Raw genomic sequence first — 18,638 nt, 5'->3', positions numbered from 1 at the left:
GCAATTTAACTTTGAAAGCACTGATAATTCTATTATTTCTGACCAACCTAAACAAAATGGTGGTGTGGTGATAATGTGGTAATCCAAAACGCCAGGCTACCCTTCTGGGGGCATGCTTTCAAATTCCAACATCGCAGATGGTGAAATCTGAATTTTCAAACTGTCAAACATCGTATAAAACCTGTCTGGAAATCAACTGCCCTTGTCTGGCCTACACATGACTCTAGACCCATGACAATGTGGCTGACTCTTAACTGCCCTCTGGACAATTAGGGCTGGGTAATAAATCACCATTAGCCCTGCCGATGACACCCACACCCCATGAATGATTTTTTTACAAAGTCATGATGGTGACTATTCACCACTCAAATGTTTGTTGGATTACCATTTTGTTCCAAAACAAAAGCATTACTTATGAACTAACAATGCTGTTTATCACCGCTGGTACCCCTTGTACACTAAGTGGAAGGAACAAATTTCTATGCACAAATCCTCCTCAGATAGGTGATGTATTAAAAAACAAAACGCCAAGGACATTTCCCAGACACAAGTATTTTTAATTAGAACTATGTGCTTATTCAACTTCCCTTTCTAAAGAAACAGATACCATTTAAACAGGAAACCTGATTTTATTTTTGATTGGGCTGATTTTGTGACGTTGCATCACAAGAAACCAAACTGGAACCAGTTTGTTTTCATTTTTGTAGGATTTCAGTGCTTGATCTAATCGGTGGGGCAAGGTGTTGTACCAGGGAAGCTGGTGAGAAGGGAACCTTAATTGCCTGAGTGACGAGATCCTGGAAAATATTTCATATTTTTGGCTCTTAGGAGCCTATTCTTGATGAAGGCAAGAAATTCATCATCAGCTTGAATATGCCTGTTGACTCTGAAGGAAAGATATTTGAGGACCAGGATATCAAACCCAAGACTAACATCATAGTTTACTATACAGCAATTCAAATTCCCATTCCTCTATGTGCTTAGCAAATCCAACGAACTTCTGTATGCACCTCACAGCCCTGAAGAAATACCGCCAATGGCACCCTCACAAGATCCTCCAAATCCAACAGTAAGAAAGGTGGACAAACAGTACCATCCTCTGCCAAGCATACATGTCCAGCACTGGGGAGCTAACCACTCAAAATCAGCTCTGTTGAGCATTTTGGCTACTGGACCCTAGACCTCTGAAGCTTTGGAACTCTGTCATGACAGGAAATGCCCAGGGTGGAGTGGAAATGCTTAATAGATATCTTCAATGCATCTCTGAAAAGGTCATACATTCCTACCAAGTCATGGGGGTCCCTGGCTTGCAACAGACCAAAATAGAAAGGTCTCCTCCAAAAAGCACCATGAAGAAATTTCACTGGGATTATAGAGAGGTGAACATGAGATACCAAAATGGAACACGCAAACCTGCAAGCAACTCATCTGCCCAACCCTTAAAGCATGAGCAACTCCAATATGGTAGATTCTGCAGATCATGTTGTAGATTTGCTAGTCATCTCCAAATTCTTCACACTCGAGCAAAAGCAAACCAGCCTCAATCCCAAGGCAGTGAGTGCAATATAAAATAATATCTAACTAGTTCAGCATACAAATTAAAGGAACCACTTGGTATTGATAAATAATGTGGAAGTAATAAAAAAAAATTATATTCTTTGTATAAAACCAGAACAAGGGATCAATTATGAATAGAATGAGGAAATTTAAATTGAACAAATCAAAGTATAAAAATTATTAGACATATTAACCTGCAGCTGTTCAAAGTGGGATTGTTATGTAAGCTTTATACAAATGAGGTGTACTGAGATAACAAGGCAGCTGGGTAATGCATGCTTCAGAAAAGTTGTAGCTATTTCTCATTTAGAGTGCTATAACTGACAAGGTGCTCATTGTCTCAGGCCCATTCAAAAAATATACCAATGTGGCATCTGGTTCAGGTCTGACTGAGGACAGGCATAACAGAAAACCGTACAAATTTCAGAGCCTCATTGTGAGAATTATGGTTCATTTTAACTTTAATTTAGAGAGAGATGATCCAAAAGGTTTACTTTTTTTTGAGATTCATTTCCGAAATGCTGGCTAGATCAGCATTTATTGCCCATTCCTAATTGCCTGGAGAGCAATTAAGAATCAACCACATGTGGAATCACGTTTAGGCCAGACCAGGCAATAATGACCTTTGTAGGATATTAAAGAGCTAGACGGGTTTTCCCAATGGTCAACAACAGTTTCATGGCCATCATTGGATTTTTAATTCCAGACTTCTGTCAAGTTCAAATCCCACCATAGGCCATGTGAGATTTGAATCAGTGTCTTGAGAACATTATCTGGGTCTCTGGATTAACAGCCCAGCAATAATACTTCTGAGCCATCACTTCGCCAGTATGGATGTCTCGATTAGGTGCAAGGATCATTCCAGGTACAAGTATGTGTGTACAAGTTTCGAAGGATTTATTAAGTTGATCAAAACAAGTACAAAAGAAGCGATACTTCAAGAAAAAATAATGATTTTTTGTGGATCCAGTTCAGGATACCAGCTCGCATTTTCTGGCTGACTGAACACATGTTGATTTGTTTACTTTTGTTGACTGTAGCTGTCTTGTTGCCTTTGGTCTTTTCTGTGCATCAAACTACTCAGAATCTCTGCGTATTAATCCTTGTTAGCCACTATGCCTGTACATGATCAACTTTGTTTGTCAACGCATAAAGAATATACAATCAATCTCTGCCTGGCAAGGTGATGTATACCCAATACCTAATTTCTTTTCCAAAGTGATGGTCATTTTATGGATATCACTTCCTACTTTTTCCTGATTAGATCTTTGAAATGTCCCTTTTATGATTGAATTCCCTCTTAGCTTACTAATGTCATAGATCTCTACCAAGAAAATATAATACCAACAGAGTAATTTATGCATCAGTGTAAGAGTATTCAGTGGTACACCCTAGTGATTAACTATCATCCCAAATATCCCAACATTCAGGAAAATTACAAGGTCTACTAACATCCTTTTAATTAAAAAAGCCATGTGTGACTCCACAATGACTGTTGTGTTAACACAGGTTACAAAACACCATTGCAAGATACAGCACAACATATAAAGCTTAAAATAACCGTGTAAAACTAATAGTTGTACAATTAAGCCATTTTAAAATCTGGCTGTTTCTTTTGGTCAAAGCTATTTTTCTCAAAGTATTTGCACATCTGTTAGGCTAAGAGTACATCAGCTTGAGCCTTAAGTTATAATTTGTTTAATCGTGGTTAGTTGTAAACTGCTTTCTAATAAGAGTAGCCATATGGCCCACATCAAAAAAAAAGTCATGAATTTATAATTTTATTTCCTCTTGTTTAAACAAATCAAAACTATTGAAAAATAACTCAGTCCTATATCACCCATTTTACAGGTGCAAAACAGTTGGCTGTAAGTGGAATCTGATGAGTGTTATCAATTTCAACCTAGTCTTATCCTCGTTCAAAGAATGAGAAGTATTAGACTGTAACATAAGGAATATGATGTTGTTGGATGCAAGTAGGTTCTGAATAAGAAGACTTCACAGAGGATACAGTATATGTTGTCAGACATCTGAGAAGCTGAGGGCTTTGAAGTCATTGACTCTTTGTTCCACTTTGTATTATTTGCTTTGGATGATGAGTTTGTCTATTCATGAGTTCACTCTTCCTTAAATAACTAATCATGTGGGTACTTCAATTAAATCACATTTTCACCTCAGCCTATTTATTTGCTATATCTTGCTCAGCTGGAAACTTGAGTGCTGTATAGTCTTTAACAGACCATGACCAATAAAATCAATTATATTCTCTGTAGAAATGACTTCAGTTTTAATGACCACTGACATTTAATCTTACTTAATTGGATGTAATTATTAATGAAACCTTGTCTATCCAATACTGGAGAAAGCAGAATAAAGAAAAGTAATTACGCTTTAAAGCATTTGTTGTGGGTTTGAGTTTTAAACTTGATGAAAACCTTTGTCTAAAATCTCTAATATTTGCTTTACCTGTCCCCAAGGGATAAGCAAGCTAAGGAGTGCTGCAGGTATTACAAGAAATGGATGTTCAGCAAAGACTGACCTCCAGTCTCGAGAGACTGAACGGCAGACTGTCCAGCGTCTCAAGGACAAATGTAAGAAACAGGCCAAGCAGTTACAATCTCTTCATGACCAATTACAAAGAGCAAGCCTTAGCATTGAGGTTCTTGCTGTCACAACACAGCATTTCCATCAGAAAGTAAGTACATCATTTCACCCCATAGAAAATTGTAAAACATTATTAATTTTGTTGATTAAGAGAATCCTAACTTAAACAACTATTTTTAACAGTTTATGCACATATTTATTACTTTATGAACAACGTTATACCAAAACCTCTGCCTATTTGGTCTCAATCTGCAATAATTGTAATTAATTTGTTGTGAATTAGATGTGGAGATTATTTTCCTCCATTGAATTCAATATGACCTCCATTTTACAAAGTTGCACGAGGATAATGACTTTAGCACTAGATTTGTTGTTTATTTATATTTGATTTGCAATAAAATTGCCAGTGCAAAAATTGTTTGCACCATTTCAAAGTGACTATGAATTCACATCGTTAAATTCAGGTCCACATCCTTAAAAATCTGCATTCAACTTTCTATGGCTTGGATTAAATTGTTTTGTTCCTGATTGCCAAAAGGTCATTTCAAATTAGGTTGCACCCAAGTTGGAGCATGATGTTGGTACAGCAGATGATGCATGTAACCGAATCTGGCCACAGGCAGAGCCATGCACAATTGGTTAGTCTACCAGCCTGTCTGTTCAAAATTGGTGAAAGTAAACACCCCAGGAATAACAGAAAGGTCCTTGGGTCAAAGGGATATCAATCAGTTTGATACACCAGTAAAGATGATAGTGAGAGTGTGGGGATGAGTGGAAGGGGAGAGAAGCAATCAGGAGGGAGAAAGGTGAATGTCAGAACACAGAAGCTTGTTCCTTCTGACTCCATGATAAGTAAATAGAAGCTTATGTTTCAGGTAACAACTTTGTTTGCTCTTTAAAGGGTACGATTTTTATTCTTTTGCGGGATGTGGCAAGACCAGCATTTATTTGTCATTTCTAATTGCCCTTGAGAAGTTGGTTGAGAATTGCCTTTGTGAACTGCTACAGTCCAGATAGTGACTACAGTATTTTTTTCAGAAGGAAGAACCAGACTTTTGATCCAGTAACAGAAAAGCAGTGATAATCATAGTTTCCAAGTGATGATGATATGTGGCCTGAAACAAAACTTGTGGAAGGTCATTTTCATGCAAATGCTTCTCTTGCACTTTGATTCGGTGAGTTTGAAAGATGTTGTGAAAGGAGAACTTGTTGAGTTGCTTCAATGCATCGTGAATGTGGTACATCCTTGCTGCCACTGTACATTGCTGCTGAAGGGTGTTCGAAGTGGTGGCTGAGGTACCATTCATGTAGGCTGCTTTGCTCTGGATAGTTTGAACATTTTAGTTGTTGTTGCAATCATTCAGGAAAGTGGAACATCTTCTGTTTCTCTCCTGAATTGTACCTAATAAATAGTGCACTTAGATAGTGGATAGACTTTGGGAGTCTAGAGGTGAGTTACTCATGACAGCATTCTCCGGAGCTGACCTACTGTTCTAGCCATTGCGTTTACATTGCTGGTCATGGGTCGGTTAGCTCAGTTGCCTGGACAGCTGGTTTGTGATGCTCAGTGACACCAACAGCGCAGGTTCCTTTCCTACACTGACTGAGGTTACCATAAAGGACTCTCCTTCTCAACCACTCCCCTGATGTGACCTTCAGATTAAACTCAACAGGTCGTGCATTAGAACCAGACACAGCCGACATGGATTAATCCTTACGATTGAATGATATCTTTAGTACTTTGTAATAAGCTACCAACGACTAAGGGGCTGTGATGGTGCCAATCTAATTCGTCTGTTGTTCTACCCATCCTGGCAGTGTCAATAGCTCAGTGATGGCTGCTGCCAGATTGTAAGATGGAACACGAAGTAGGTCCAATGGATCTTGGATTGAGGTAGTTTAGGCAGCAAGGCTTCGGTCACCTGGGGAAAGAGGGGGAGTGGGAGGAGTTTGGACTGTGGGTGGGTTGGGAGAAAGAGGAAGTATTACGTGTGCAAAGAGCACTCATCTCCCTGAAGTTATGCCTTCCCACCTTTTTTAAAAGCTTATTTAAAAAAAGAACTGGCTGCCCAATTTTCACACACCTGAAAATAACAATTGTACACTGGTATTGGAAAACTATTATCGGAATCAATTGACCATGAATTATTGTTTAACTGTGTTGGGTGGAGTGAGCTCAGGAGTATGTGAGAAGGTGGTGGTCGCCAATTTTCACCCGACTACTTCCTGTTTATGCCTGAGAATGCATGGATTATGCAATGAAAAATTGCAATAAATAACCTGCTTACTGCTTCTGGTATGTACATGATCATTTTCAGAGAGAGGTCAATTTAAAAGCCAATTCACCCCTTGGAAAACAACAGATCTCCTTACTGTATGCTATTGGTGGTCAACTAATGATATCAGGATGCCTGAACTACTTTCAGGTCAATCAATACTGCTGCTGCTATTTCCTGAAGCCAGCAATAAACTCTAGGTCGGAATATTGGGAGCAGCCCATTACAGTGTCATTAACTGCAGTTTGGAAAAGCTGCAAGTGGGTCTGACACTCATTTTCTTGCAGTATCTTGAGAGTTTTGAAGCTTTAAAGTAAATCTTCTTGCAGTTACAGAAGCTTATGAAATTTCCCCGCCACTAAAATCTCCTGTTCCATTTAACCTTTTTGTTCTGGAGTGGAGAATTGTAAACACTGATCCATTCCTGAAGAAGGAAGGGGCATGCATTCAAGGTGAGAGGGGGAAAGTTCAAAGGAGGTGTGAAGGCCAAGTTTTTTTTACACAGAGTGTGGTAGAAGTCTGGAGCACACTGACACCGGTGGTAATTGAGGAAGATACAATAAGGGCATATATGTAAGGAATGGTGGGATATGGATTAAGGACAGGCAGAAGGGATTTGTTTCATTTGGCGCCATGTTCGGCACAACATCATGAGCTAAAGGATTCGCTTCTGTGCTGTACTGATCTACATTTTTAAGTGAGGGAGGAATAAACTCAGGAGCTTAAAGAATTTGTTAGTTTACCATCTTTGGTGAGAAAGATGCTGAGATCTAACATCAGAGACAGAATAACTGAGACTTGCTCACATTGATTGAAGAAAGTCAGCATGGATTTGTGAAGTGTAGATACTTTCCATTTTTAGGGGATACTATAGCGCATGTGGCAGTTTTTTTGATGTTGATAAGATTCTTCATGACAGATGTTGAAATCACTTAAAGTTGGAGTTAATCTTGAAACATAGCTGGTAACTTATTAGGAAGTTGGAGGGAGGGTTTTTTGGATGAGGGGAACATTTGCCAGTATCTGTTCCAGGACCTCACTTTTTTCACCATCTTAGGTTAATGATTTGAATAAAGAAATAGAGAATTCTATGTCCAAGTTTGCAGATAACACTGTGATGATGCATAGTTTGTTGTACTGATGGGAGCCAGAGGGATGTACAAGCCTGTGCCTTCTCTCTTTCTCTCTCTCTGCCTCTCTGCCTCCTTGTCAAAGTCATCTCTGTATTTCTAGTTCACCATGAGCAATGCCACAGGAGATCCAGTAGTAGTGCATTATTTAAGGGTCATGTTGCTTATGAGAAAATGCTCTCATAATATTATCCAAATAGCTTGTCATTTAAAACAAGGGTTAAGTCAGATTCAGTAATCATAGCATCTGGTTATTTAAGTGAACTGAACAACATTGACTTCAGTTTTCAAACGCATTTAATAGGAGACAGTATCTCAATCAGCATTCTGAATGTACATGGTGCTCTTGTGCCTCTTCAAAGTAGTGTCATGAGATATTTTACATTCAACTGAGAGTAGATTGAGTCTTGGTGTAACTTTTCATGCACAGCACAGTGCATCTGACAAGACCAACTCTCCCTCAGAGAATGTCAGCCTTGATTTTCTACTCAACTCTTTGGAGTGGAACTTGAATCCACAAATCTTTTTTCAGAGGCATGGGTGTAATCACAATCAAGGCTGGTACACAATGAAAACATAACACAATATGGCATTTCCCACATAAACATTGAATAATCTGTTTTAGATTCTAACAGTTCCATACATCAGTTTGATAATTTTTGTGTGACTAATGTGCCATCTACTGCCTTTTAAAGTAATTACCAGCAACTTGTCTTTTGTTTTATTTTACTAAGTGGCAATCTATTTGTATATTGCTTTGTAATTATAGCACTATCTAACTAATCAGCAAAATTGATTGCAGTGGACAGATTAATTCTGTGGGTGTAGAAGAAACTAGTTTTGGATCGTGGGAGTATTTACTAACATTTTACAGATGGTTATATTGTTGCATTGTTCAAAGATAAATCTCTATTCATTTCTCTTTGTTGCAGCTGGCATTTCCAAGTTTGATGTCCCTCTTTGAATTCCTTCCCTCAATCACAGATAATCCTGACTTAAATAATAAGCACTTGCTGTTTCCATTCTATTCTGAGTCTGTCATTGTACACTTTGTTGGGGACAATTTCTATCTCATCTGCAGCATGTTTTCCACAAACACTGTTAAGGCCAGTAATATTTTGCAGCAGAAGTACAAGGTGTGCATCCTAGATATTTATTTTCTGCTCAAAAATCCATTTGCTATTTGGCTCTACTTATGATCTTCCTGCATGTTCCAAGTGATTTCACTAGAGGGGGTGCAGAGGAGATTCATTGCAATGTTGCCTGGGATGGAGCAGTCCAGCTCTGAACAGAAGCTGGATAAGCTCTGGTTGTTTTCTTTAGAGTAGAAAGGACTGGGGCGGGGAGCGGAATCTCTTAGAAGGTTATGAAGGGCTGGACAAGGTGGACAGAAAGCAACCGTTCCCCTGAAGAGTCAATAACAGGGAACATAATTTTAAGGTGAAAGACAAGAGGTTTAGTGGGGATTTGAGGAAAAATAAAAATCCAGGGTTGGAATTGTCATGCACTGCCTTGGGGAATAATTGAAGTGGGAAACCTCACAAGCTTTTAAAAAACAGTATTTGGTTTGAAATGTCATAAAATTCATGGCCAAGGGCCAAGTTTTGGAAAATGGGACTGGCATAGATTTAGAGTAGTTTTCTGTCAGTACAGACTCGATTGGCCAAAAGGCCTCTTCTGTACTGCATGTTTCTATGAATAAAAGTGAAGACCAACACATGAAGATATCCTTTCCTCACACGTGCCTCCCTTTGAGACTACACATACCTTTGAAATGTCTCTTACTTCTCATGGGCACAGCATTCACGTCCGTAACATGGGAGGTGTTGCTTACGCTTGCAATGAGAAAAGCTTCTGGGACTGAGGTGATCCTCCTGTTAGATCAGTTTGCTTCTGGTATGATCTCAAGTGCTTGTTGACCTGATTTTGTGTCTTAAATTCCATTCATATTGGGCTCTGAGGGAAAAGACCAGAGGACTTCATAGAAAAGGGAAGGGAAATCCAGAACTCCCTGCCCCCAAAAAGGTATGGGAATGTTCAAAGATAGATTAATAGATTTTTGCTCGGCAAGTCAATCCAGGAATATGGAACAAAGGCAGGCAAATAGAATGGAGATGCAAGACAGCCAGCAGTTATAGCATGGCAGAAGATATTAGAGGTTTTGACTGGTGTACAGTTCCCAAGTACTGTATTGCCATTCCTGGGAAACATGGAGTCCTGGCTGTGTGCCTCACTAGTCAGCAGGGGATGCTGCAAGCTGCAGGTGATAGCCAAATGCACTCTCATCACCAGGACCTTGAAATCCAGAAATCTCAAAATGCAGAATTCTTCATAGGGCAGGGATCTGCTGTAAGTTTCAGTGATTTCCACAGTCTCCGTTGCTACCTTGATGATGAAAAATCTTTCCTGACATTTCATTATTACAAATGGGAGTTATGGACTCGAGAAGTTGCACCTGTCACTTGCTTAAACCTGTGGAAGCTGGCTTCAAAATCAAGTTACATGTAAGCACTATCTCCTTCCAGCACCCTCCTTTTCAGTTTCAAAGTAATTTCCTATAACATGAGATTTGAGAACATGGACAGTCCAAAGTTCATGAAACAGGGTTTCTTTATTCTGCTGGTATTAGCTTATTTACAAACATGAAGGGAAATTAATGTTAAACAAGGAAGTATTTAGATGAAATTAAGCCTATTTTTCTCATTGGGTTGAGGAATTCATCGTCTCTCTTTTCCCTCTTCCCATGAGATTCTCCTTCCTCCTTTCTGACACTATCACAATAGAGGAGAACTGATTTAAGTGTACATGGTGTCCCACTTCTGCAACCTATAATAACCTACTTCAGGCTTCCTGTAAAAGTAATGACCCAAGAAACTCGACAGTAATGTCCATTCCAAGTCTCTGCTCAGAGCTGTTGGAAAGGTGATAATTTAAAACCTGTCCCTATTCTACACCCCACCCCGCCATCATTGGAACAAAGCCTCAAGACACACAGATTTCTTAGCCTTTGCAAAGGGATTCCAGATCCATGTGCCACGATGATTGACTGCCCCATATACAATGAAAATGCTTTGAGCTCAAGCAGAAAGCTGACCAAACATCACATTCAACGCCTTCACCTTTTTTTGTGATAGAACATTTCCTGTTCTTGCAGAAACATTCAATCACACTTTCACAACATCAGCATTGCCTGTACTTGCAAGTTACAAGAATGTAGAACTCTGTGTTATTATTATTAATTTCAATAATTTGTGTGAAAATTGCGCATTTTTAAAAAAAAGCTATATTTTGAATTTTCAAAATGACTCACAGCCTTTAAGTGAAATGCTTCCAGACATAACTATGGGATATATTAGTTTTTGACAGCATTCTGTCCATTTTTCCCTTGAGACTCTTATAACAAATGCAAACCAGCTGTGTAGAAACAAGTTCATTCCCAATTAGGCAAAAGATTGAACCCTCCACCTCCCCACCCCTGCAGAAAAGACTCTGGTGTACAAATTGTCTGCAACCTGTAGATGTCCGACTATCTTTTCTGGTGTAAACTGCCCCATTTCCCCCTTCTACTGCTTAACCTTGTTTTCCTCTCTTACAGTCAATAATCATTATGTCTTCTCCACTCTGACCCCTGCTCCCTCATTGTGCCTCTACAGCTTTTCCATCCATCTCCATCCCCACTGGGAATACTGCAGCAATTATACTTGCAGCTATCATTTCTATCTTTGCTTCTGCCAAATATTTACTGAAACCAGGTACAAATCAATTGCTGCCGCCATCTTTGATTTCCATATGAATGAAATAGAAGTCTTAGACAGCATTTAACAATAATCCTTGCTTTGTTCATCTATTGTTGCCTCCTTGGACTCGTCCAGCAAATCTTTAATTAATAAGCCCCTCTCTCTTTCCATTGTTATGATCGTAGCGATGTTATTACCAGACAAGTCAAATCCTAGATTGAAATCTGGTTTGATAGGTCAGTTTTGTTTTATTTTTGGTTTTATCAAAGTGGTCTCTCGCTGAACTGTAAGCACACAATATTGCAGGTTTAGAATAAAACTGACATTTAAGCTGAAATAAAATAGAGTAAGTCAAACTATTTATATTTAGAAACAAATTTAATGATTTTGAAACACACGATAAGAATATAATCCCAAAAGCACCCCCTTGCAATACTCACATCAGAAAGAGTTTCCTTCTCCAATACTACCATAGACTTAGCTTAACTTTGGCTTCAACTGCAGTTGCTGTGGGTATGTTCGCCAAGCTGGAAAGTTGATTTGCAGACATTTCTTCCCTTTCTCAGTGATGTCCTCAGTGCTGTGGAGCCACTTGTGAAGCGCTGCTGTTCTGTGTCAGTTAGAATTTATTTGGGTTTATGCCCACTGCGTCCAATTGTCAGTTATGGTTGTTCATCGCAGTTGTCGGTATATTGGGTCTAGGTCAATGTGTTTATTGATGGAATCTGTGGATGAGTGCCATGCTTCTAGAAGTTCTCTGATGGTCCTCTGTTTGTCTTGACGTATTATCGTTGTGCTGTCCCAGTCAAATTTGAGGTCCTTGTCAACTGTGTCTCTAGATATGAAGTACAGTTGGTCGTGGCGTTTAGTGGCTAGTTGCTGTTTATGGATGTGCATCACTAGTTGACTGCCTGTTTGTCCTATATAGTGTATCGTGCTATCTCTGCATGGAATCTTGTAGATCACGTTTGTCCTGCACACGATGGGTATTGGGTCCTTTGTTCTGGTGAGTTGTTGTCTGAGCGTGCCTAACTGTTTTTGGGCCGTCATGAATCCCAGTGGGTGGAGAAGTCTGGCTATTATTTCCAAAACGTTTTACATAAGGTGGAGTCGTCAGTGTGTTGGGTCATAGCATGTCCTCGTGTTGTTTGTCTGCTAAGTATCTGTGGATGAAATTGCGGGGATATCCATTCTTGGCAAAGATTTTGTAGAGGTGTTCTTCTTCTCTTCACAGATTGGAAGTCTGCAGTATGTTGTAGCCCTTTTGAATAGGGTCCAAATGCAGCTTTTGTTGTGTGTGTTTGGGTGGTTGGTGTTACAATTCAGGATCTTGTCCGCATTTGTGGCTTTTCTGTGCACCTTTTGTTGTGCATTCTCCATTTTGTGCTCTTTCTACCATCACATGTGGGAGTGCGAGTTGGTTGGTACTTTCCTTCTCTCTCGTAAATTTGATCCCTGTGAATATGGTATTGATAATCTGGCTTCAACTCTCATTCTGGAGAATCTGATAGCCTTTTTCTCGAATCCTACAGCCAACTGAATTTAAATTTTCTCAGCTTCAAGTAACCCTACAGGGTGTTAACCAAACACTTCTAATCTGGAGCTACCAATAACCTCCACAAACTGAGGTAATCTACTTTAACAATTACTGAGGGGCACCTGTATCCTTGGGGGGAGGTTTGCTAGGGCTCTTGGGGGGGGTTTAAACTAACTCTGCAGGGGCATGGGAACCTAGACTGTCGCTTTAGGGTGCAGGACCTGGAGTGTAGGGAGGTTAGGAACATGGCATCAATCTCGAAGGAGGGTGCCTGTAAACAGGAAAGTGGCTTGAAGTGTGTATACTTCAATGCAAGAAGTATACGAAATAAGGTAGGTGAACTTGCAGCGTGGGTTGGTACCTGGGATTTCGATGTTGTGGCTATTACGGAGACATGGGTAGAACAGGGACAGGATTGGCTGTTGCAGGTTCCAGGGTTTAAATGTTTTCGTAGGGTCAGAGGTGGGGGTAAAAGAGGGGGAGGTGTGGCATTGCTTGTCAAAGATAGTATTACAGCGGTGGAAAAGACGATGGATGAAGACTCGCCATCTGAGGTAGTTTGGGCTGAGGTTAGAAATAGGAAAGGTGAGGTCACCCTGTTAGGAGTTTTCTACAGGCCTCCTAATAGTCCTAGAGATGTAGAAGAAAGGATTGCAAGGATGATTCAGGAGAAGAGTGAAAGAAATAGGGTGGTTGTTATGGGGGACTTTAACTTTCCAGATATTGACTGGGAAAGCTATAGCTCGAGTTCGTTAGATGGGTCGGTGTTTGTCCAATGTGTGCAGGAGGGTTTCCTGACACAATATGTAGACAGGCCAACAAGAGGTGAGGCCATACTGCATTTGGTTCTGGTAATGAACCAGGCCAGGTGTTAGAATTGGAGGTAGGTGAGCACTTTAGGGACAGTGACCACAATTCAGTGACTTTTACTCTAGTGATGGAGAGGGATAAATGTGCATTGCAGGGCAAGCGTTATAGCTGGGGGCAGGGAAATTATGATGCGGTGAGGCATGACTTAGGATACGTGCCTTGGAAAAGTAGGCTTCAAGGGAAGGGCGCAATCGATATGTGGAACTTGTTCAAGGAGCAACTACTGAGTGTCCTTGATAAGTATGTACCTGTCAGGCAAGGAGGAAAGGGTCGTGTGAGGGAGCCGTGGTTTAATAAGGAATTGGAATCCCTTGTTAAAGGGAAGAGGGCGGCCTATGTAAAGATGAGGCGTGAAGGTTCAATTGGGGCGATTGAGAGTTATAAGGTAGCCAGGAAAGATCTAAAGAGAGAGCTAAGAGCAGCAAGGAGGGGACATGAAAAGTCCTTAGTTGGTAGGATTAGGGAAAACCCAAAGGCTTTCTATAGGTATTTCAGGAATAAAAGAATGACTAGGGTAGGAATAGGTCCAGTCAAGGATAGTAGTGGGAAGTTGCGTGTGGAGGCTGAAGAGATTGGGGAGACACTGAATGAATACTTTTCGCCAGTATTTACTCAAGAACAGGACATTGTTGCCAATGTGAATACTGAGTCACAATTAATTAGAATGGACGGCTTTGAGGTATGTAGGGAAGAGGTGTTGGAAATTCTGGAAAGGGTGAAAATAGATAAGTCCCCTGGGCCTGATGGCATTTATCCTAGAATTCTCTGGGAAGCAAGGGAGGAGATTGCAGAGCCATTGGCCTTGATTTTTATGTCCTCGTTGTCTACAGCAATAGTGCCAGAAGACTAGAGGATAGCAAATGTGGTTCCCTTGTTCAAGAAGGGGAGTAGGGATAACCCTAGTAACTATAGGCCGGTGAGTCTCACTTCTGTTGTGGGCAAAGTCTTAGAGAGAATTCGAAGGGATTGGATTTATGAACATCTGGATAGGAATAATGTGGTCAAGGAAAGTCAGCATGGTTTTGTGAAGGGCAGATCATGCCTCACAAACCTTATTGAATTCTTTGAGAAGGTGACTAAGGAGGTGGACGAGGGTAAAGCGGTAGATGTGGTGTATATGGATTTTAGTAAGGCGTTTGATAAGGTTCCCCATGGTAGGCTAGTGCAAAAAATACGGAGGTATGGCATTGAGGGTGAGTTGGAGGTTTGGATTAGGAATTGGCTGGCTGGAAGAAGACAGAGGGTAGTAGTTGATGGTAAAGGTTCATCTTGGAGTGCAGTTACTTGCAGAAATATGTGCAAGTTCAACTTTAAACCCCTTGAGGCACACAGAAAATCCATATGCCACTTGTTCAAATTCAGAAGTGCAAGTCCAAAGTAATTAAAATATATACAAATCAACAACTTAGACTGTTTGGCTTGTCCTTATTATAGGACAAGCCAAACAGAGAATAGCCAGAGAATTCCTAGCGGCATGGCACTCATCCACAGATTCAATCAATAAGCACATCGGCCTGGACCCAATATACTGACCACTGCAGCGGACAGCTGGAACTGACAACCGGAAGCGGGAGATTCAAACCACTACAAATGCTGGAGGAAACATCACAGAAGCGCTTCACAGGAGGCTCCCAAGCACTGAGGATGTCACCTAGACAGGGGACGAAATGTCTGCAACACAAATTCCCAGCTCAGCGAACAGAACCGCAACAACGACCACCCGAGCTACAAATCTTCTCACAAACTTTCAACAACTTACATCACCTCAAGAGTCCAGTAACTCGAAAAAAATGTCCTTGTCATGCATTGGCATACTAGGCAGGCAGGTTGGCAAAGAAGAAAGATGAGGAAGTAACACAGAAAGATTTGAAGCACAGTTGCCTTAATGTGCACTTTACAAAATGCCAAGAGGTGAGAGCTGTGAGCTAATTCAAGTGGAAGTTCAAACTTAGGATAGGGGCAAGGTGATCAAGAGACAGAGAAGTAATAGTGGATTGTCATGGGCATGAGTTGGGGTGAGAGGGATAAAAATGCACAGTGGAGAGACAGGAAACAAAGACAGAAGAAAAAGCCGAAAGACAGTATAAGAGAAAGGAAGGGCATTGGAGTAATGGATTTTTGTTTGAACTGAAATGAGTAATCATAAGGACGCAGAGAATTATGATCCGAGGGAAGGATCACAAGTTTTACATCATTCATTTGCTTACTGCCTGTAAAATATAGCCAACTCAATCATTTATCTCAGGCTTCGTGTCACTAAAGTCATCTCAATTAGTACAATTAACACAGTTGAAGTCTTGGATAAGCAAAACAAAAATAAATTATCAAAATAAGCTGACTCTTTGATTAAAATATCTGCTTGCTTAGGAATAAATTTTAAAGCTAATACTTTCTTAAAGAAGTCTGTAGTTCTGACAGAGAAAGACTTCTGGTTTACATGAATGACATTTTACCCATAAATTTGAAACTGAGTTTCATCTTTTTATTGATTTGTTTCCACCTGAAAGCATTGGCAGTCGGAACAATGTCGGAGTGAGTAGTCTAAATGATGGAAGCAGGTGGACCTCTTTCTTGTTCATTGACACATGATTGTGAGCAGAAAGGCCAGCATTTATTGCCCAGCTTTAATTGCCCTTAAGAAGGTGATAGGGGACAGTTATGTAAAGCATCACAGTCCATTTTGTTTTGCTGCCTGATGAAGGGCTTTTGCCCGAAACGTCGATTTCGCTGCTCGTTGGATGCTGCCTGAACTGCTGTGCTCTTCCAGCACCACTAATCCAGTATTTGGTTTTCAGCATCTGCAGTCATTGTTTTTACCTTGTTGATTTTAACCCTACTGCGAATCCTCTTGCAAGGATGCCTGCCTTGAAGAAGTTTTCCTCCTCTCTCTACAAGAATTTCAGGGAGTCCCTCTCCCACTGCAACTCCCAGGTCCACTGCCTTTATTCCTGATGAAGGGCTTTTGCCCAAAACGTCAATTTCGTTGCTCGTTGGATGCTGCCTGAACTGCTGTGCTCTTCCAGCACCACTAATCCAGTATTTGGTTTTCAGCATCTGCAGTCATTGTTTTTACCTGGTTACCATCGTCAGTCCCTCAGAATGATATATGCTAGGCTTCATAACCTGTGTATGCTCAGATCACTCAGCAGGCCAATCCTGGAGTTATAGGCCTTAGAGCAGAGAGGATAAAAATTGCCTCTCTGAGAAAACTGAGAAAAATGGGGTAGGGGATGTTCTCACCCAGGGTTCTATTGTCTCTCCTTCCCCACAGGAGAGTTTCAGTGTTTAGACTCTGACTGTGCTGCAGCTTGTTGGATGAGGTGCTGCCACATGGTACAGTTGGTTGCAAATTCTTCTGTCACAAAATCAAATTGCCTTCTTTTTAATAAGGTCTTCAAAATGCCCAGACCAGTGATCATGGTTGCTGTACTTTGTTGGGCTGATTTCCCGTTAGACTTTGAGTATCCTGTGGCATACTGTTGCTGGAAATTTTCCAGCACTCCGAGGTGTTATTGGCAGGTGACCTGCTGCGCTTTTCCAGCAACACATTTTCAGCTCCTGTAGAGCTCTTGGTCTTGTTCTGTACATTTCTCTTGGATTTGTCAAGTGAGCGAGATCATACTCTATATGGGGTTCCCAGAAAACATTTGTCAAGGTACTGGATAGAAAGTCACTGTTCAAAGTGGACAGACATGCTGATGAATGGAACATATTAACACGGGTTGCAGATTTGCTAGCTGGCAGAAAACAGAGTAATCATAAATGGGTCTTCTTTGGGTTGGCAGGATGCAACAATGGGATCTCACAGGAGTCTGTGCTGGAGCCTCAGCATTTTACAATTTGTATTAATAATTTAGATGAGGGGAGCAGAGTCATACAGCACAGGAACAGACCATTCAGTCCAACTCATTTGAGCCAACCAGACATTCCAATCTGACCTCGCCCCACTTGCCAATATGGTATGGTAACAAAATTTGTAGATGACCCAAAGATAAATAGACAGGTATGATGTGCAGAGAACATGAAGGACCAACATACAGTTTGTTCTGTTATAACATGCGTTTTGCCAACACGAATTCACTGTAACACAATTGATGAATTGTGGATGTTATTTTAAATGTGTTGGCTGTAACAATATTACGTCGCCAACACTTCAGGCACTGTTTCTAAAGCACGTTGTTTCCTAGAATGCAGGGTTGCACAAGAATGTAACCATCATGTTAAAGAGGAACTGACTGTAGATAGGTTGAGCGATTGGACAAAAATCGGGCAGTTGGAGTATATCGTGGGAAAATGGGAAGTTGTCCACTTTGGCAGGAGAAATGAAAGAACTGTATTATCTAAACAGAGAATGACAACAGGATTCTGAGATACAGAGGGATCTAGTACACCAATCACAACACATTTGTATGCAATTTAACAAGTGGTTAAGAAAGTTAATGGAATGATATCTTTTATTGTGATAGGAATTGAACATAGAAGTAAGCATCAAACATCCTTCATTTGTACCTCTCCTCTATTACTATTAGCACTGCACTCTCCTTTTCCTCGGGGCACCTTCACCAACTGTCCCACATGCTCCTCCTCCCTCTCAAGTTATAGCAAAAAAAATATATTTTTCCATTCTCTTCATTTCTGAAGAAGAGCATATTGGAGTCTAAACATTAGTTATGACTCTCTCTCCACAGATGCTACTTGATCTGCTGAGTTTCTCCAGTACTTTGTGTTTTCATTTCAGATCTCCAGAATCTGCAGTACTTTGGTTTTATAAAAGTAAGGACTTGGATTATACAGGGCATTATCAAGATCACATCTTAAACACTGTACAGGGTTCGCCTCTTAAGCAAAGATGTGAATGCATAGCAGACAGTTCAGTAGAGGTTTACCTGATGGCATGAAGAGTTTGTCTTGTTTTCACTGGCATTTC

The 18,638-nt window shown here is 40.5% G+C and overlaps 1 protein-coding gene across 6 annotated transcripts in view; it reads left to right on the top strand.

Moving 5' to 3' along the window:
- The window catches only part of LOC140481308 (microtubule-associated tumor suppressor candidate 2-like), a 452,512-nt gene that overhangs the window by 342,147 nt on the left and 91,727 nt on the right, over positions 1-18,638 (top strand). For all 6 annotated transcript variants that reach the window (XM_072577285.1, XM_072577280.1, XM_072577282.1 and 3 more), the window contains one exon: positions 4,035-4,252. In XM_072577285.1, the coding sequence (XP_072433386.1) occupies positions 4,035-4,252 (218 nt within the window). The remainder of the gene's footprint in view (positions 1-4,034; positions 4,253-18,638) is intronic.

This window comes from Chiloscyllium punctatum, chromosome 9 (genome assembly GCF_047496795.1).
Source record: "Chiloscyllium punctatum isolate Juve2018m chromosome 9, sChiPun1.3, whole genome shotgun sequence".
Taxonomy (NCBI): Eukaryota; Metazoa; Chordata; class Chondrichthyes; order Orectolobiformes; family Hemiscylliidae; genus Chiloscyllium; species Chiloscyllium punctatum.
This window is presented reverse-complemented; position numbering and strand designations above follow the sequence as displayed.